Here is a 21,378-nt window from a genome sequence, read left to right as displayed (position 1 = left end):
TTGATCAAGAGGATGTTTGGAGGACGGATCCACAAATGGCAGAAGACATAAGATTTTTTTGTTATGGGAGAAATACAGGTTGATAGATGGAAAGTATAATTTAAAACTAGCTAAACTTAGTTAAATTTAGTGACAATAGGTATGGTTAAATAAAAAATGATAATGATAGTAATGTATACAATGTTCAGCTGTTATGATAAGTAATAATTGGATATGAATATTGAATGTTACCCATCAAGGGAAGGTTAGAAATACTTTTGGACTATATAAAGGTTATTAATAGCAATAACAATAAAAGAACAAATTAGACACAGCTAAGTTTTAATTATTAGGGGAAATGTTATGATATAGGATATAGTTAAATAAGAAAGGATAATGATAATAAATATACATGCTATGAATACATATGAGGGAACTGGATGTAAATGGTAAACAGGGATTTGGATAGGAGGATTAGAAAATTTTGGTATTAAATATTATGGATGTTTAGCTAGAATAGGATATCAGGATTTAATGTTAATGAAGGATCTATAAATAGTAAATGAAATGCCATTATGTGGTTATTATTAAATCTTGGTATATTTTATGATGATGTTTAAATAATTATAGTCAAATAAATAGAGGTATGATAATGGTAATATAAAATATCTGAGTTAAGATATTAGAATTAAATGAATATTTGATGATGCTGGAAGAGATGCACAAAATCCTTTGTAACTAACTGATACATTTTTTACAGTTTGTAAAGAAGGAGGATTTGTATGTTTTTTTGAAAATAATTTTTTTAAAAAATATTTCATTTTTTATTCGTTCCAATTCAATAATTCTTGTACCATAAAGGTTTTTAATTCTTGAATAGGATGTTCTGGGATTCCTCAAAATGTCAAACATAACTTTTTATCTAAGCTTCATTAGACCCCATTTCACAATCCTCTTTGAAGTTCCAAATATCTACCATTCTTTTTATTATTCCTTTTATTATACTCAAAGTCTATCCAATTGTTGATTTGCTTGACATCAGAAATCACCTTATTCATTTTTAAGTCCAGAATTTCTCCCATGCTTTCATCATAACCCCATATTTTTATGGGCAAACTATTGATGAGAATCTAAACGCCCACAGAATGACTTCCCTCCATATAGGTGAAGCTCCATTGAGTGTAGTTCCATCTAATTGCAAATCCACCTTTCATCACACATTGTTCTATCTTATCAAGATGTAAGCTGTGATCTACTTTGTCAGATGTCCCACTGAAGTCTAGGTGAACTGTGTTATCCATTAATTTAGACACTATGTCAAAAAAGACAATAAGCTTTCATTGTCCTTATCTGTTTTTGACTAACCTACCCTGTCTTCCTTTAATTGTCTTCTTTGTTTTATCCTTTATTGTACATAAAGCATATTTTTTATACACAATGAAGACAAAATAAAATACTTTAAACATTTCACAGATCAGTAATGCCTCTTCTCTTATTAAAATGTGGTCACTGGACAAGTGAAATAAAACAACCTTTTCTATTTTTATAGAATATCAACTAGGGGGATTAAACCCTTAAGTGAAAAAATGTTTTGTTTAAGGTGAATCTATTTAAACAAAAAGTAAGAACTGGAAACAGGAGGACATGTTTATTAGTCGTTCACATATCTACACTTAAGAGATAGCTTTAACCTAGATAAGAAAATGTGGCTTTAAATTTAGAAAAAGTAAATTTGTATTTGCATTGTGTGTTACATGATGAACATGTTAGGGATGAGGTTTACAAAATGTTATTGAAACTGAATTTGGAAAACAGCTATGATAAGGTGTTATGATTAATGCATAATTTTTTTTATTACAATTTAATGATTGAGAAATGGGAAAATCTATGGATTTTTTTGGACTGAATTTTATATGAAATATAATATGAAAGAAAATTTCTCTAAGATTAGGTATTATTGGCACTTAACCCTAATCCTAATCCTGACCCACAAATTGTCAAAATGTATAAAGGATTTAAAAAAGAAGAGAGAGTCAAACTATTCTCCAGGGCTCTGAGTATAGAACAAGAAGCAATGGGTGGAAACGAATCAAGGAGAGAAGCAGTAAGAACTAAGGAGAAATTTCCTGACAGTTAGAGCAATTAATCAGTGGAACAGCTTGCCTCCAGAAGTTGAATGCTCCAACATTGGAAGTCTTTAAGAAGACATTGGATAGCCATTTGTCTGAAATGGTATACGGTTTCCTGCCTAGGCAGGGGTTGGACTAGAAGACCTCCAAGGTCCCTTCCACTCTGCTATTGTATTGTAAAATATCTGGAAATGTAATTGCAAAGGAGATATTTTCAACCATTCTGTGGCCTTATGACATAATAAGAAATATTAGGATCAATTTTTATCCTAATTCAAAAGATTTTAAAAGTAGATGTGGGACTGAAAATAGATGTTTTCCTTTTACAGGAAGAATAAACTTATACAGAGAAAGGCATAGAGCAGTGGTGAACCTTTTGGCACCAAGTGCCCAAACTGGAACGCGTGTGCGTGTGTTTGTAGGTCCATGTGCCAAAGCACCGGAAACCAAAAGAACAGCTGGCTGGTGCTTGCATACCTATTTTTGGGCTGTTTTCAGACAGTTTTCAAGATCTCTTATATAACCTTTACGAACTCGCGCACTGCACAATTTTAATTGGTATGGTGAGTGTATGGGTTTGCTTGTGATTGAATGAATGGCCCACTTTTATTACTCCATTATATTGTATTTTATGTGTTTTTAACTATTACGTGGGGACTGTCTGAGTGAATAAATGAGTGTGTTTGATTCGGAGGACCTGCCGGGGAATGCGGGTCACCGGGGTGGTTGGGGGACCACAGCCATGGAGTGGGTCGGATTTACGGTCGTAACAGGGAGGGGCAGATATGGCGGGGACTTTAGGGCTGGCCATTACCGGGGAAGGAGGCTCGCTACATCACAGAGATCCCTCCTTCCGGCCCTATGAGTCCCACTCCGAGGCCAGATGGTGCGAGTAATCAGGACCCTGGTCTCAGGCTGTTGTCGCTAAATGCCAGGTCTGTTGTTCACAAGGCTCCCTCGTCCAGGACTTAATTTTAGACAAGGGGCAGATCTGGCATGTATTACTGAAACCTGGCTGGGCGCGGAGGAGGAGTCCCCCTTGTAGAGATGTGCCCAGACGGATTTCAGGTGCTTCATCAGCCGAGAGCCCAGGGAAGGGGTGGCGGTGCGGCTATTGTTATCCGGGTCTTTAGTACCTCGTAGGCCCTGCTCCAGAGCTTGTCGGTGTGAGTCCCTGCTGGTGAAGTTGGACCTCAGAGTCAAGTGGGTCTTCTGCTAATGTACCTGCCTCCCAACAGCGTTGCAGCAGCCCTCCCCTCGCTCCTCGAGTCAGTAGCCGAGCTAGCAATTGAGTTCCCCAGGCTTATGGTCCTGGGGACTTCAATCTGCCTTCACTCGGTGAACACTCTGATGGGGCGCAGGAGTTCATGGCTTCCATGACAGCCATGGGCTTGACCCAGGTAATTCGGGGCCCAACCCATTCAGCGGGTCACATGCTCGACCTCGTATTCCTCTCGGAGCAGTGGACTTGTGATCTTGGTCTGAGGGGTAATGAGATCATACCCCTGTCGTGGTCAGACCACTGCCTACTGAGGCTGGACTTTCGGAGGCCAAACCCCCACTGTAGGGAGGAGGAACCGACCAGGTGGTTCCGCCCCAGGTGACTTATGGACCCTTTGAGGTTCCAGACGGAGCTTGGGGTTATTCCTGATACTCTCGCCCACGTTCGGTGGAGACTCTGGTTGCTGCCTGGCACTCGGCAGCATCGGAGTCCCTTGACCGGATTGCGCCACTACGGCCCCTCCAGTCGGCAGATCCCGGAGGCCTCCTTGGTTTACCGAGGAGCTCCGGGAGAGGAAGCGCCGGAGGAGATGCCTAGAGCACCTATGGAGGTCCGATAAATCCGAATCGAACCGAGCACTCTTAACAACCTGCACCAAGGAATACATCAGGGCATTGAGGACAGCAAAAAGAACGTATATTGCCACCTTGGTTGCGTCCGCTGAGTCCCGCCCAGCCGCCCTGTTTAGGATAACCCACTCCCTCCTAAATAGGAGGGATATGAGGGACCCCTTGCAGGGTAGGGCTGAGGATTATGTCCAGTTCTTAGTGGACAAAGTTGCTCGGTTTCGGTCGGATTTGGACTCCACCTTTGCAGATCCAGCCGAGGCACAAGGGGATAAATTGGCAGACCATCTCTGGGTTGAGTTTCAGGATGTCGCCCCTGGGGATGTGGACAAGGCCATAAGAGCTGTGAGTGCCTCCACTTGTGTACTGGACCCGTGTCCCTCCTGGCTGGTTGCCAACAGCAGTGAGGTGACACGAGGCTGGATCCAGGCGGTCGTTACCGCCTCCCTTCGGGAGGGCACTTCCCCGCCGCACTTAAAGCGGCGGTGGTGAGACCCCTCCTGAAGAAACCATCTTTGGATCTTAACAATTACTGTCCAGTCGCCAACCTCCCCTTTGTTGGGAAGGTTGTTGAAAGGTGGTGGCCTTCCAGCTTCAACGGTCCTTGGAGGAAGCTAGTTACCTTGACCCCTTCCAGTCCGGCTTCAGACCTGGTTACAGCACAGAAACTGCTTTGGTCGCATTGACCGATGATCTCTGGAGAGCCAGGGATGGAGGCCATGCATCCATCCTGGTTCTCCTTGACCTCTCGGTGGCTTTCGATACCATCGACCATGGTATCCTTCTGCAACGACTGCGGGAGGTGGGGTGGGAGGCACTGTTTTGCAGTGGTTCTCCTCCTACCCTCGGACAGGTCGCAGTCGGTGTTGTTGGGGGCAGAGATCGACCCCTAGGCCCCTAACATATGGGGTGCTGCAGGGTTCGGTCTTATCCCCCCTGCTATTTAACATCTACATGAAACCGCTGGGCGAGATCATTCGGAGGCACGGATAAGATACCACCAATATGCGGACGATACGCAACTGTATCTGTCCGCCCCGTGCCAACTCAATGAAGCGGTGGACGTGATGAACCGGGTCTCGAAGCCGTTAGGGACTGGATGAGAGCTAACAAACTGGTACTCAACCCGGACAAGACCGAGTGGCTGTTGTGTTTCCCTCCCAATAATTTGGCTAGTGTTCCATCAATCAGGCTGGGGGGCCAAATTTTATACCCCTCAGACAGGTTCGCAACTTGGGAGTCCTCCTGGACCCACAGCTGACCTTTGACCACCACCTGTCGGCTGTGACCAGGGGGCATTTGCCCATGTTCGCCTGGTGCGCCAGTTGCGACCCTACCTGAATCGGGAGGCTCTCACAACGGACACTCGGGCCCTTGTGACCTCTAGGCTGGAATACTGCAACGTGCTCTACATGGGGCTGCCCTTGAAGAGCATCCGGCGACTTCAGCTAGTCCAGAATGCGGCCGCGCGCGAGTGATTGTGGGCACACCGCGGTTCGCCCACATAACACCTATCCTCCGCGAGCTGCGCTGGCTACCTGTTGATCTCAGGGTGTGCTTCAAGGTGCTACTTACCACCCATAAAGCCCTCCATGGTAGTGGATCTGAGTACTTGAGAGACCGCCTCCTGCCAATTACCTCCCTACGACCTATTAGATCACACAGATTAGGCCTCCTCCAAGTTCCATCCGCCAGTCAGTGTCAACTGGCAACTACGCGGAGGAGAGCCTTTTCAGTAGTAGCTCCGACCCTTTGGAACGATCTCCCCGTGGAGATTCGCACCCTCACCACCGTCCAGACCTTCCGCACAGCCCTCAAGACCTGGCTATCCTGACAGGCCTGGGGATAAAGATTCTAATCCGTCCACCCGAATGATGAATGAATGTTGTGTTCTATTTTTACTTATGTATTGTCTCATGTCTTGTCTTGTATTCCCCTCCCCACAAATTGTAAGCCGCCCTGAGTCCCCTCAGGGAAAAGGGCGGCCTATAATAATAAACAATTCAATTCAATTCAATTCAAGTTTTCCAGGCCATTTCCAGGCTGTTTTCTCAACTGTTTTGAGGTCTTCTTTCAGGCCATTTTCAAGCTGGTTTTTGTGGGTCAAAAACTGCCTGAAAAATGGACTAAAAAGGTTTTTAAATGTCCTAAAATGGTATCTAAAACCAGCATAAAACAGCCAGAAAAATAGCCTGAAAATAGCTCAAAACTGACATGGGTTTTTGGCCATTTTGGGGGCCATTTTCTGGCACTAGGGTGCCCGAAAAGACCAGCTGGCCAGCATGCATGTGTGCGCCAGAAATCAGAAGAGGAGCTGGTGATGGCCAGTGTGCCCACAGTGAGGGCTCTGCATGCCACTTCTGGCACACGTGCCATAGGTTTTCCATCACGGCCATAGAGTATACCATAGATATAACTACAAATATATAAACTGATTGGACAATAGTTCTGCAGTTGTTATAAGGAAAGTGTATTCCAACAATTATTCATTTTATTTACTCAAGGTCTGTCCAACTGTTGACTTGTTTGGCAACAGCAATCAAGCTCTCCATTTTTAAATCCAGAACTTTATCCCAGGCTGCCAATCCAATCGTAAACCCATCATTTGTGCTGCAAAGTATTCCAAAACAGTTTTCATATCAAAACCTTCTGGTGAAAGTCCACTTTTCTTTTCTCTGCTTTAAAATCCAATCATTTTCCAAAGCATTTCTAATAAATGTATGAAGTCTGGAAAGAAAATCATGAAAACAGTGAAAATATCTGATATCAGAAAATACTCTATCATATAACAAACAATATTTTAAAAAATTGTGGTACAGTACAGTTTCTCTACAGTAAATTGTATTTTGTTGGGTAGAGCCAAGTGTTCAAGTCTGTTAAGGCCCTTCTGATTCTTGAGTCTATAATTAAATTGTAAGCTATTCCCCTTCCCTCTCATTGCAAAGTTGATGAGTTCCCCTTCCATCTTTTCATTTAGATAATTGATGAAGAGGTTGAAGAGTACTGGGCCTAAGAGAGCTTTGAGATACTCCGCTGAATGCTTTCCTCCATGTAGGTATAGTTCCAACCATTGAATGTGGTTGGCCAACTAGTTGCAAATCCATTTGGTGGTGGTACTATCTATCTCACCTGCATGATTCAATAGGTTAAAAATGTGGCCATAATATAATGATGGACCAATGGGAAAAATATGAATGTTTGGACTGAGGTTTATATTCAACTATAAATGGAAATAAACTTTCCATAAAATGATGTATCATTGGACTGAAAATTTGTCAACGAGAAGTTCAAATATATACTGAAAATGTAATTATATAGAAGGCATTTTTAATATCTCTGGAGGATTATGACAAAGCTAAGAATATTTTGATCAGATTTTTATCTCAAAAAAGATTTGCAAATAAATATAAAAATGAAAACAAAAGATTTTTTTTTAGTTTTGGTAGCAGTTTAAAAATTGAACTTTGTTATTATATATTGCATTCCTTGAAAATAAACAAAGCACATTCCAATTAAGCTCTGTCTTATTTCTCTAATTTAATTGTAATTGAAACATAATTTAATGCATATTTGTTTTGAGCAGCAAAACATATTTTGATTTTTAAGTAGGTTTTTTAACTCATAGTTATTTTAAACCTCAAACATAATCCTACAACTTGGTTGTTCAATCTTCCCAAGTAAACATCAGCATATTTTTGGTAAGCATGTAACACAGCACTTACCATATACAGAAGTAATCAAGACTATTTCAAAAGAGTATATGATTTAGTTAAAATTAATATTTGTGCTGGTTGAGAATTTGTTTCAAAATTTGCAGATTACACAGCAAACAAAGCTGATATTTCAAACAATATAGCCAAACAAGGAACATTCATTATCCCATTATCATTTAACATACAAAGGGGCCATAAACAATCTAGTAAAATTCCATATTTCTTTATGGCAATTCTTTCACATTTGGGCAATATATGGACATATATCAATCAAATTTAATGCATGTAATTATCATTCATGGTAGATAGAACCATTCTCTGATCTTAAAACATATCCTTTTAAAGACTACTTTTCTCCATATCACATTTTATGCGTTAAATCAAGGTCAGGGAGATCTCTCTGAAGAATAAATTAATCAAAATAAGTTAATACACAAAAAGGCTTCATCAATATTCTAAAGATATTGCATTAAACATGAACACAAAGACAGTTACCGTATATACTCGAGTATAAGCCGAGTTTTTCAGCCCACTTTTTGGGCTGAAAAAAGCCGCCTCGGCTTATACTCGAGTCTACAACTGGATCCGGCAGTGCTGTTGCCTGTTGGAGGAGGAGGAGGCGAACCAGCCTGCCACTGCTGGCCACCGCCAGCCCCGCCGCTCTTCCCGCCCCCTTCCAAGCCGCACAGTCCAGCGGACGCAGCAGAAGCAGCCCCGGGGCTCCGCTGCATTTTCTGGACGGGGTGTCGCAGGAAGGAATCCCCTCTCCAAGGGATCCCCGTCCAGAAAATGCGGGGAGCGGCAGCGGAGCCCTGGGGCTGCTTCTGCTCCGTCCGCTCCTCTCTGCTCTCCTGTCGCCAGCTGGTGCGGCTGACCCTGATCCATAAACACTGCCGAATTCAGCCTCGGATCTTTGTCGGGACCTCTTTCTGGTCCGCCTCTGAAGTCCATATTCTCCATAGTCTCTCGAACTGCTCCCCCCCACCTCCAGTTTCTTCCTAGTTTGATCCCACGCGCCGCTGACCTAGGAACCGCATACCTCCCAGCAGTTTTTTCAGGCTGCTCCCAGATGGGAAGGGGGGGATTGTAAACCCCTTCCACACCCTGGCTCCTCCTCTTCCAGAGTTCGGGCTCTCTTTCTTTCTTTCTTTGAAAGAGAAGCTCAAATTAGCCAAAGGGGGAAAGCGAGCGAGCGAGCGAAGCAGTGGGAGGGGGAAAGGTCCCTGTGAAGCCCTGCGGCCAAGGAGCGCTGCCTGCTTTTTAAGAAAACCTGGAAGGGGAAGAGGGCGGGTTTTTTCCCCTCCCTTTTTCTTTTCGTTCCCATGCTCAGCCTCTCCTTTCCTTGGGGCCGTCACGTTTACTGTTTGCAGTTCCTTTCTTCGTATAAAAACCCCTCTGGCTCCAACGGGACCTCTTCCAAGAATACCGGGCGCAAAACTGCGCTCAGTTTCTGAAAGGTGGCCACGATCCCCAGTGGAAAGGCGTTATTCCCCTCAGTTGTGAGGGCAATGCTGCTCGCGACTTTCCCCTAAATGTTGGAGAAAACTTTTCGCCGCTGTCCTCCTCGGCTCATTTGGGAAGGACGATTGTAACAGGTCGAGATTTCCTTTCAAAACAAAACAAAACCAACCCCTCCCCCGGTCCCAATGTTTCAAACAACCCCCTTTCCTGCTGGGAAGAGCCCAGCCAACCCCCCCCCCTTCCCATTCGAAAGGGAAGCTCGTATCACCTTCTAGAGAAAGTGGCAAATGCCCTCCGTGACTTCCTTGGTTTCTCTCCGGGCTCTGCTCTTCGGCATTGCCCTTGGGGAAAACTGCCGTGGTTTGTTTCCGTGAATATATTAACAGCGCGCAAAGCAACTAAGCCAAGGAGCGTACGTAGTCCAGCCAAGCGAGTCTAGTTTCCTGGGGTCCCTTGCTCGCTCGCTTTCCCCCCTTTGGCTAATTTGGGCTTCTCTTTCAAAGAAAGAAAAAAAGAAAGAAAGAAAGAGAGCCTGAACTCTGGAAGAGGAGGAGCCAGGGTGTAGAAGGGGTTTACAATCCCCCTCCCTTCCCATCTGGGAGCAGCCTGAAAAACTGCTGCCGCGCCACGCCTGCGCCCCAAACAGAGCTGGGTCCAATCAGCCTTTTTTCCCCTTTTTATGCCCTGTCTCAGACGTGCGGGCGCGCATGCTGTGAACTTGCCCACTTAGACGTCGAGTTGCCGCGTGCACTCTTGTATTTTCCCCTTCCTCTTACGTGCCCCCCTTGGTGCAGCGGGCTAACGCTGGTGAAAGGAGTGGGGTGGACACAACTGGTAAATTATAAACCACAGATTTTAATCTATTTAATTTTTAATGGTATCAAATTTAGCTATAAAGAAGAGAGAAAAAGAGGGAGTGTGTGCACAGGAGTGTGGATTTTCTAAAAATCCCATTGAATCCAGAGGAGGGAAAGAAAGAAAGAAAGAAAGTGTGTGCACAGGAGTGGGATTTTCTAAAAATCCCATTGAATCCAGAGGAGGGAGAGAAGAGAAAGAGGAGTGTGTGCACAGGAGTGTGGATTTTCTAAAAACCCATTGAATCCAGAGGAGGAAGAAAGAAAGAAAGAAGAGTGTGTGCACAGGAGTGGGGATTTTCTAAAATCCCATTGAATCCAGAGGAGGAGAGAAAGAGGGAGTGTGTGCACAGGAGTGTGGATTTTCTAAAATCCCATTGAATCCAGAGGAGGAAGAAGAAGAAAGAAAGAAAGAAAGAAGAAAGAAAGAAAAAAAAGAAAGAAAGAAAGAAAAAAAAGAAGTGTGTGCACAAGTGGGGATTTTCTAAAATCCCATTGAATCCAGAGGAGGAGAGAGAAGAAAGAGGAGTGTGTGCACAGGATGTGGATTTTCTAAAAACCCCATTGAATCCAGAGGGAAGAAAGAAAGAAAAAGAAAGAAAGAAAGAAAGAAAGAAAGAAAGAAAGAAAGAAAGAAAGAAAGAATGTGTGCACAGGATGTGGATTTTCTAAAACCCCATTGAATCCAGAGGAGGGAAGAAAGAAAGAAAGAAAGAAAGAAAGAAGAAAGAAAGAAAGAAAGAAAGAAAGAAAGAAAAAGAGAATGTGTGCACAGGAGTGGGATTTTCTAAAAATCCCATTGAATCCAGAGGAGGGAAGAGAGAGAAAGAAGAGTGTGTGCACAGGAGTGTGGATTTTCTAAAAACCCCATTGAATCCAGAGGAGGAAGAAAGAAAGAAAGAAGTGTGTGCACAAAAGTGGGGATTTTCTAAAAATCCCATTGAATCCAGAGGAGGGAAGAGAGAAAGAAGAGGGAGTGTGTGCACAGGAGTGTGGATTTTCTAAAAACCCCATTGAATCCAGAGGAGGGAAAGAAAGAAAGAAGAAGTGTGTGCACAGGAGTGGGGATTTTCTAAAAATCCCATTGAATCCAGAGGAGGAAGAGAGAAGAAAGAAGGAGTGTATGAGGGTGGGAGATTTCCTAAACCCCATTGAATCCAGAGGAGGAAGAAAGAAAGAAAGAAAGAAAGAAAGAAGAAAGAAAGAAGAAAGAAAGAAAGAAAGAAAGGGAGGAAGTGTGTGCACAGGAGTGGGGATTTTCTAAAATCCCATTGAATCCAGAGGAGGGAAGAAGAGAAAGAAAGAAAGAAAGAGGGTGTGTGCACAGAGTGGGGATTTTCTAAAATCCCATTGAATCCAGAGGAGAGACAGAGAGAGAGAAAGAGGGAGTGTGTGCACAGGAGTGTGGATTTTCTAAAAATCCCATTGAATCCAGAGGAGGGAAGAAAGAGAAAGAAAGAAAGAAAGAAAGAAAGAAAGAAAGAAAAAGAAAGAAAAAGAAGAAAGAAAGAAGAAGAATGTGTGCACAGGAGTGGGGATTTTCTAAAAATCCCATTGAATCCAGAGGAGGGAAGAGAAGAAAGAAGAGTGTATGGGGGGGAGATTTCCTAAACCCCATTGAATCCAGAGGAGGAGTGTGTGTATTTTGAGTGTGTGTGTGTTGTGTGTTGTGTGTGTGTGTGTGTGTGTGAGAGAGAGAGAGAGAGAGAGAGAGAGAGAGAGAGACTATCACTGTGTTGTAGCTTATGATTCTTGATGAATGTATTTTATTTTATTTATGTACACCTAAGACAAATTCCTTGGGGTTCCAATCAGGCTGCTCTATGCAAACAGTCATGTCATCACTTTCTATAATATCAGCCTGCATTAGGCCTCAAAATATGGTACCCGAACAAGTCTTTTTTTTTTTTTTATCCTGTTAGAAATGGATCCCAGTACTTCTACGGTAATCCTCGACCAAAACAAAAACGCAGGTCATTCGAAGCTGGTTTCAAACTTAAGGTTGTGTCAAGAGCAGAAGAAAGCAATAACAGTATTGCAAGTAGGGAATTTTGTGTTGATGAAAAACAAGTGAGGGAATGGCGAAAAAGAAAGCTGACTTGGAAATTCCAAAGTCAAAAAAAGCTCAACGTGGTTTAACAACTTCATATGGGGCTCTAGAGACTGATTGTATGAATGGGTTATGGAGTGTCGTCAAAATGGTTACTGTGTAACACGCATGGAATTCGCTTCGTGCCCTTCAATGGCACAAGATGACAAATTTAAAGCACCAGGCATTGAAAATTTGTTGCGTCAGCAGGATGGTGTACCCGCTTCATGAATAGGTTTTCCCTATGTTTGCGGCAAGAACAAAGATTTCACAGAAGTTACCAAAAGACCTTGATGAAAAAGTGATGTCATTCCATTCATTCATCATAAAACAAAGAAGGATCCATAACTATGACCTGGGAGATATTGGAAATATGGATGAAACACCTATGACCTTTGATCTTCCAAGCAACAGAACTGTGGCAAGTTTGGAGACAAACTATTTTTCCTCTAAGCTGCGGCCTGTCATTATTTTTAAAAGAAAGAACCTGCCTAAAAGGTCAAATTCCCACCACGAATTACAGTGCGCGCACATATTAAAGGCTGGATGGATGAAGACAGAAAAAAAAATGGCTGGAAGAAATTTGGAAAGAACGACCAGGAGCAGCCTTAAAGAAAAAACCATCATTGCTAGTTTGGGATATGTTCAGAGCCCACACATCTGATGACATAAAAAAAATGGCAAAATCTTCTCAAGTTACTTTGGCCGTTATTCCAGGTGGGCTTACATCTGTATTGCAACCGCTAGATGTGTGTTAAATAAACCTTTTAAAGACCGTGTGAGAAAGATGTGGCATGAATGGATGTCATCTGGTCAAGCCCAACTGACAAAAGGTGGAAATCTGATGAAGCCCGACATAGAATTGATAGCAAAGTGGGTTCGTGATGCATGGGAAGAGATTCCGGAGGACATGGTGCGACACGCCTTCAAGAAATGTGGCATTAGTAATGCTATGGATGGCAGTGAAGACAGCGCTTTGTATGAGAACGACAGCTCTGATGGTGATGACTGCGAACTCAGTGATGATGACAATGTCTATGCTGATAATCTCACACTAGCTAATGCTGAAGCTCTGTTTGGACATACAGATGATGAGGAGGAATCCAGTTTTGAAGGATTTTAACTCTTATGTTTTAGCTTGGTTGCTGAATGAGCTAAGGTTTTTGTACATTTAAAGTTATTGTTGATACCATATTGTTTTATTGACCCTCTTTTCCACTTACAGAGCTAGTTATTTATTTATAAATAAATAATATTTATTATTCAAAAACATTTGGTATCTATTTTTATTTTGAAATTTACCGGTAGCTGCTGCATTTCCCACCCTAGGCTTATACTCGAGTCAATAACTTTTCCAGCTTTTTGGGGTAAAATTAGGTGCCTCGGCTTATATTCGGGTCGGCTTATACTCGAGTATACGGTACATTTCTTTCCTTATTAAATATTCCTTCTTGTTCAATTTAGGTCTCAATATAATGATGTAGCATTTGGGAGAAAATATACACCCCAGTAAACCAGCACTGGAGCATAAGATAGAGAAGATCTCCACAGCTACCATGTATTTCCCTTTGCTGCTAAGGTAGGTTGGAACAAATGTCAGCCAAACGCTGCAAAAGACCAACATGCTGAAGGTGATGAACTTGGCCTCATTGAAACTGCTGGGAAGCTTCCTGGCTTGGAAAGCAATGTTAAAGCTGACACTAGCCAGGAAGCCCATGTAACCCAGGACACAGTAAAACATGATCACTGAGCCTTCATTGCATTCCATTATGATTTCTTCCTTCAGTGAATGCAGGTCTATATCTGGGAAAAGGAAAGGTACTCAGCCAAACAGTGCAAATCCCAACCTGGATGAAAGAACCTGAAAGGACAATAGAATTGGACAGTCCTTTTCCTATCCATTTCCTCAGTCCAGAGCCTGGTTTGGTTGCCATAAATGCCAGAATCACAGTCATGGTTTTTGCCAATACAGATGAAAGGGCCACTGCAAAGATAGTGCCAAAAGTCATTTGCCGGAGAAGACAGGTCATCTTTTCAGGTCTTCCCATAAAGAAGAAGGAGCAGAGGAAGCAAAGAAGAAGGGAGATGAGGAGGATACAAGTGAGGCTCCAGTTGTTGGCTTTGACAATTGGAGTTTCTCGATGCCTCCAAAAGATTCCAATCACAAGGATTGTAATCGAAGCGAAAACAGTAGCTAATGTAACAAAGATGATTCCTAAAGGTTCATTATAAGAGAGATACGTCAACATTTGGGAATGCATTGATTTTGGATGTTGTTGGGATATTCATTTTCTGGACATTTCATGCAGGCATCCATATCTGTAAAAGGGAGAGGGGAAGTTATCTTTCCAATATACAAAATGTTTCACCAGTCTGAAATATATAGAGCACAATTACTATTGATACAAGTTGCCTATTTTGTGAAAAAAGGATAGCAATTATTATTATTTAATTCAAAAACATACATCAGATTAAATTTAACCCTGAATACTTCATTATGGACATAGGACATTGATTGAATGATTCAAAATAAAAGTGTTAGCTCTCCTCTGTTCATTTGTAAAATAAGGGGCTACTAATAGATCTTTAAGTGTCATTCCAATTTGGACGTAATATTTTCAGTTTCAGAGACCTCTAGGTTTGTAGAAATAATATTAGAAATACTTGATGCTAATAGAACAATTTGAAAAGTATTTTAAGGAATGTGTGGAACAAGAAATTGGAGAACTTTATTTTGTCTAAACTATGAAAATTAATCTGAACAACTAAATTTTTAAAATGTAATGGATCAAACTACCGTATTTGCTTCTAGTAGAATACACAAAAGTGTATTTCTACTAGAAAAGACTAAATTCTTATGTTATTGCATATGTAAAGGGAATAATATTTTACAGTTATATTTTATCACATTTTACATATTGATTTGCCCTTTGTATTAATTTGATCATGAGATAGAATTTAATATTTTTGGGTGTGTGGTGTGTGTGTGTGTGTGTATTTGAATGCAACTCCATTAAATGGAAAGTGAGAGCTAACAATGCAAATAAGTTACACACCCTTTTCTTTTTGCTTAAAGATTAATTCTTCAGCAGTCAATCAATAATATATGGCCTAGATCACTCAGTTCATTAAATACCTCAGCCTGTGAATGAATTACTTTAAAATTCATTTATGCACTGTTGGTTATCCTAAATATTTTTCAAAAACGTTTGTAAATTTAGTTACATATGCAGGTACTCCTCAATTTATGATGACAATAGAGCCTCAAATTTCTGTTATTAAATGAGATATTTGTTAAGTTAGTTTTGCACCATTTTACAAGCTTTCTTGACACAGTTGTTAAGTGAATCACTGCAGCTGTTAATTAGTAACCTGGTTATTAAGTAAATCTGGCTTCTCTATTGACTTTGCTTGTCAGAACGAATACAGAAATTGATTACATAAACCCAAGACATCCCAACGACCATAATTTTGAGTCAGTTGTGAGTATTAAAATTGGGCAAAAGAAGATATTTTTTTCCTTTTTTTATTTGTTTTTGCGTTGTTCATATGATTCTCTTTAGATAAATCAGGACACTGGATTGGATTATTACTGTCTAGTTAGCCAAAGGCCTCTTTTGGTCCTACCTATTTCATCAGAGATCTGTCCTTCTGAACACGGCACACAATCATAGCAACAAAATTTCTCTCCTTCCTTCTTCTTTCTGCTGGAGCCTGGATAGCAGTGGTCATTGCACACAGAAAGAGGAAGCACGCTGAACAATAATAGTATGAGAGAATCAGAGAATAAAGTGCTTGCATAATAGAGCTTTTCCAAAACAGGGAAACCCACAACCAGGATAAAGAATTAGAAGAAAATAAAATGAGAAAGCTTGAGTTAAACAGAAGGAATTGGCATTAACTTTTTTGATGTTCTAGCACAAGACCTGAAAGGGCAGACAATTATCTTTTTCATAGGACCTCACACACGTTCAGATTACTCTTAATGAATACTTTAACTAATTCTTTTTCTGAACATCATCCAATGTAATCTAGGTTTCTTTTTGCAGTCAAAATGTTTTAAAAACAAAATATGGCACTACAGGTAATCCCTGACTTACAACCACAATGCTGTTCTGGATTTCAGTCATAAGATGCTGCTGTTGAAAGTCAGATACTATGTGAAAAATTGATTTTGTAACCATTTTTGCAATGGCTGTAAAGTGATTCATAGTTGTTAATTCAATTGCCCTGTTCATTGTGAAATCAATTCTTCCAAAAGTGCAATTTTTTTTTTTTGCTGGAAACTAGCTAAAAACTCTTCATGGTCATGTGACCTTGGAAACTAATCTATTCATTAATCTGAGGACCAGTTGCTGTGTGCCCAAGGGGGAAGCAGCAGGTCCTAAATAACTAATTGTCAGTCCATTTCAAATTTGAAAGGTTGTTAAGTACCAAATCATAAATATAGAACTCTCTGTAATTACATTATTAATCTGTGCATCCCAAGCACAATGGAAGTATTTGCCATAAACCTGTCATTCTAGTTGAGAATCTGCAGCTACTTCTACCTGGTTAAAGCTTCTGTGCCACACAATTTGATCATCACTAAGAGTTAATTCTCTGCCTGGTGGAGCCGAGGTTCCAGTGTTCCAACTTTGACTCGAGAAAAGGAATTATGTGGAAAGTAATCCAGTTTGCAACATTAAAACCTGTAATCAGTTCTCTGTTTTCATCAAATGCAAGGGTGTCTCCCATATTATTGTTGGAATACGATGTTTTTCAAGAAAGAATTAAACTAAATTTTAAAAAATTAAATTAACAGCAAAACTTTTAATCAAACAACTACAGAAAATTACTTCAAGCTTGAAAAACGCAAATAAGATTTTTGGCAAGATGTCCAGAATTGGTTTGCTTTTACATTCCTTCTAGGAAAGCAAGACGCCAACTGGATTTGTGCTTAATAAGGAATAGAAGAAACTTTCCCCTTTTTCTAACCCAATGCCTTAGCAACTACACCAAACTAGTTATCTTTTATCTATATATGTTTCATATTTTAAAATATGAATACATTTGCCATATCCATTCTGAATGCACAACAGAATGGATAATCAAATAGTGCTTTTTGAATTCCATGAGAATGTGGCCTGTACTCATTTTCACACATGTATCCTCTACAATTCATAACCCAGCTCAAACTTTAGAAGGCATTATTTTTACCTTTTCTACATTCTGAACTCCCAAAATAATATAAAATAAAGCTTAATATATTGTTCATTCCCACTTCCACAACATCACTTCAAAAATTCTGAATGAAATTGTCTTCTTTTACTCCAGATGGCCATACAGTGTGAAGAAATTCTTGTAATCCAGAGGGCTCTTTTGAGCCAATTGCAAATGATAGGGCACCATAGAGCCTCTGTATGTCCTATAGTCTGCCATGTTCTGTGGCTCTTAGAATTCAAAACAAATAACATAGCAAAAGCAATAACAGTTAGACTTATATACGCTTCATAGGGTTTTCAACCTTCCTCTAAGCGGTTTACAGAGGTCAGCATATTGCCCCCAACAACAATCTGGGTCCTCATTTTACCCACCTCGGAAAGATGGAAGGCTGAGGTCAACCCTGAGCCGGTGAGATTTGAACAGCCGAACTGCAGAACTGCAGTTCCGCTGAAGTAGCTTGCAGTGCTGCATTTAACCACTGCGCCACCCCGGCTCTATGTAAAACATGTAAAACCCACAGGTCTCAGGGGAAAACAACAATGGCTTTTATTGGATAAAGTCTGTGACCAAGTAAATTATGTAGAATAATATATTTCCTCCTAAACCAAGATTATCTTTTAAATTAGTAGTTATAATGTTTCCTCATTAGGAAAGAAATATCCCTGTTATATAACTACTAATGTAAAAGCTTTCATTTTCTTCAAGAGGGAGGTTTTTTTATCCAACAAATTTATGGGTGGAACAGGCTGTATAACATTTTTAAATACTTTTATATGTTACATCATTCCCACTAAATCCCACTAGGTGCAATAAAACAAGAAAGGTATTAGAAATGAAATGAAATACTGCCATGGTTGTAAATCCTGAAATATACTTGATCTGCTCCTATTGCATTTCTATATCTGGATCCTGACTTGAGTAAGTCATGCAAAGAATGCACCATAACATGGACTGCATTGTATATGTTGTAGCTGTGTACACTCATGCTCGTTTCAAATAATATACTCGGCAGACTCTCTAACTTCTCATTCCCAGTGCACAATACCTTGTTATCTTCATTTATACTAGAAATGTGTAATGGACAGTCAAATGCCTGCTCCCAAAAATTCTGAATGAAATTGTCTTCTTTTGCCCAATATGGTCTTACCGTGTGAACAAATTCTTGGAATCCAGGGGGCTCTTTTGAGCGAACTGCAAATGATAGAGCACCATAGAGACTCTGTATGTCCCAAAGTCTCTGAAAAGACAGTGATTCAAATTCCACAATGAGAAGTAATAATCCACACTTTACTCAAGGTTGCAGTGAAGTCCAAGAGCTACAAGGATGATCACTCTCAGATTTTGCATGGCTGGAGTTAGGGCATAGATTAAACACACTTGACTTTATCATCCATAAAGAGTGATCATATCTTAACTCCATTGACATCAAGTGTATTATTCATCTAAATATGCCTTTGGTGATGTTCTAAGTTCTAAGTATGAAAGCATAACAATGCTGTTTTGGGAAAGCAACGGTTCAATTTTCTGCAAAAAACATGTCCCCATAATCATCATTCCACAGCCAAGATGCCAATCCATTTCCATCCAAAATGCTGAAGTAATGAATAATCCCAATGTATTAATGCATTTTCATTTGGGACCATTTGGTACAAGGATGGAAATGCATGTTTTCTCATCATGTATTGGAGAAAATGTTCAAAGGTCAGCTGAAAGACATTATATAGCAAATATACAAACTGTTATGTAAGATTTAAAAATGGAATTTATCATAACTAAAGTTAAAAAATTAGCACTAAGGAGTTGCTGGAAATTATGCGGTTAGTTCATATATTTGCATATTTACAATGTTTATAATAGGAGGGTTGGCCTATATGTATCTGAGCCATTTGAACTGATTGTTGAAAACACTTAAAATTTAGCTCAAGATCAAAATCCAGGCATATATGATCTGCAAAAGTCTTCTAATTTTACTGCTGAAAGGAGTCAAGCAGCATGTAAGAAAGTGTTTTTTTTGTAGTGACCCAACAGCTTTGAAACTCAATGCTGACAGGAATTTGTTGAATATGATTCCATACTTGGGGGAAACTGCAAAGAATTCTTGGTTTCTAACTATTTAATCATCTGTACAGTTTATTCACGATTACACTAATTGAATGTACAATAAAAAAAGTTGACTCAGCATCCAATCTTCTAAGATCAGTAAAATAAAGTATTCGTTATTGTTGGGGGCAATATGGGGCCTGTAAACTACTTAGAGACGGCTAGAAAACACTGTGAAGTTGAACATAAGTCTAAGTGCTATTGCTATTCTCCTAAATTTTGCCCTGGGGTTGTCAATTCTGAAAAGGGGCCTAAATGTACTTAAGTAAATAAAGAAACATGGATTTCCTGAGAGCCATCTCAAGGATCTACCTGTGGAATCTTGTAGTTGGCAAGGACTGTGGCAATGTTGAATGAGGTCTCTGTCAAACGATCTCCAATAGCAGCAATAAATGTTTTCTTTAGATCACAGGTAAAGTTGGGAACAAACTTCTGCTGTGTAGAAAGTAAGCTCAGGATTGCTTTATAGGTAATCCTAGCAGGGGAAATAGTTGTTCATAATGTGGAAACCCAATGTGATGTTGGGTTAAAGCTCGGGGTTCCTATTATCTCCTTGACAGCAAACACCAGAGCAAGGATGTGCTGATAGACATTTGGCACCCTAACTGCAATAAAAGTATCAATGTAATTAAATAACATAAAAGTGTATCCTATACTCTCTTGTACTTTGTACTCAGACCAATAATACTGTAAGTCAATGCAGAGATCCAGAAAATGGCACACTGAGCAGCGGGACATTTCTTTCTCCCTGCCACAAATAATTGACTTTGCTGCCAAAGCTAATTCTTTAGCAATACACTCCCCAGATTTGAATGGTGTGCAGCTAGGAACTACCCATGATTATCCTAGGATGACTACATACTTGCCTGAGAAGCATCAGGGGTGTCAACTTCAAGGCCAGTAGGCTGAATCCAGCCTGTAGGGTGCTTAGATATGGCCCACAGGGCTTCCCTGGAAACAGCAAAGGATTTGGTCCTTGGTGCCTCTACAGTGAAAACAGAGCTTGGGACAGCCATGCATGAACCCCGCAATTCCATTTTTGGCTGCTGTGGCCTCCTGCAGCCCTCAAACAGCAAAAATGGAGCTCAGAGTACCATGTGCTGCACTCTCGAGCTTTGTTTTCATTGGGCAGAGTGCTTGGGCCACTACAGGTCATGAGAGTGTTGAGCTGGCCACATCTACCAGCTCCCTGAGGTCAAACACAACCTGGATGTGGCCCTGAATGAAATCAAGTTTGACACCTTGGTCTGGATAAATGCTGATTTGCTCTATACGCCTTTGATTGATTGCAAATGTAAACTTTTATCATTTTACACCAGTTTAAAATACTTCCTCTTTTGCCACAAGAAAGTCACTGGCATAAGGATTTCTTTTCTTTGCAGTGAAAGTGACTTGAGATGATTTATACCGGATTTTTATTCTGTTAATTTCCTTAAATTTTTAAAGCTTTTCTAAAATAACTCCTTTGTTTCATTTTTTTTGTATATATCCTTGCTTTTTATTTTAAAGAAGACAAAAAAATCTTTTTTCTCTTTCTCTACTGTGAGAATTATTCCCTCAGCGCTTCTGTTTATTCTGTGACTGAATATCTATTGTGTCTGTCTTTGAACACTGCTGAGAAAGCTTGGCTTTAAGAGGCACTTGGATATACTAAACTTAAAGCAATAACAAATGAAGGTCTTTGAATATTACATATTACACATGCTCTATAATTCTTACAAAAAGAGATAACTAAGGATAAATGGGACTCAGCTGTTTGACATATTAAATCTATTGGAAAGCTTTGAAAAACAATGTTTGCTGACATAAGTTTTAATGAAAAATCAAGAAGTCATCCCGATATAGACAAGAATAGTTAAATCAGTCATGCAATTGGATGGACTGGAAATTAATTGATGTTAACAGGTTTGAAAGAAGGGAGTTTTCTTTGAAAACTGGATACTTGCTAGAGCAGGTTGAAGGAGGCATGTATGAACTGGACCATCTCAGGAAACTAATGG

General features: G+C 40.4%; 1 protein-coding gene across 1 annotated transcript in view; it reads right to left on the bottom strand.

The window, feature by feature from the left end:
* The window catches only part of LOC116521523 (vomeronasal type-2 receptor 26-like), a 58,785-nt gene that overhangs the window by 23,623 nt on the left and 13,784 nt on the right, over window positions 1–21,378 (bottom strand). Inside the window, exons 2-3 of the mRNA XM_032236184.1 lie at window positions 19,691–19,853; window positions 18,324–18,515 (exon numbers count right to left, since the gene is read on the bottom strand). Of these exons, the coding sequence (XP_032092075.1) occupies window positions 18,324–18,515; window positions 19,691–19,853 (355 nt within the window). The remainder of the gene's footprint in view (window positions 1–18,323; window positions 18,516–19,690; window positions 19,854–21,378) is intronic.

The sequence above is a fragment of the Thamnophis elegans genome, chromosome Z, assembly GCF_009769535.1.
Source record: "Thamnophis elegans isolate rThaEle1 chromosome Z, rThaEle1.pri, whole genome shotgun sequence".
Taxonomy (NCBI): domain Eukaryota; kingdom Metazoa; phylum Chordata; class Lepidosauria; order Squamata; family Colubridae; genus Thamnophis; species Thamnophis elegans.
Note: the sequence above shows the minus strand (reverse complement) of the source record. Positions and strands in the feature narration are given on the sequence as shown.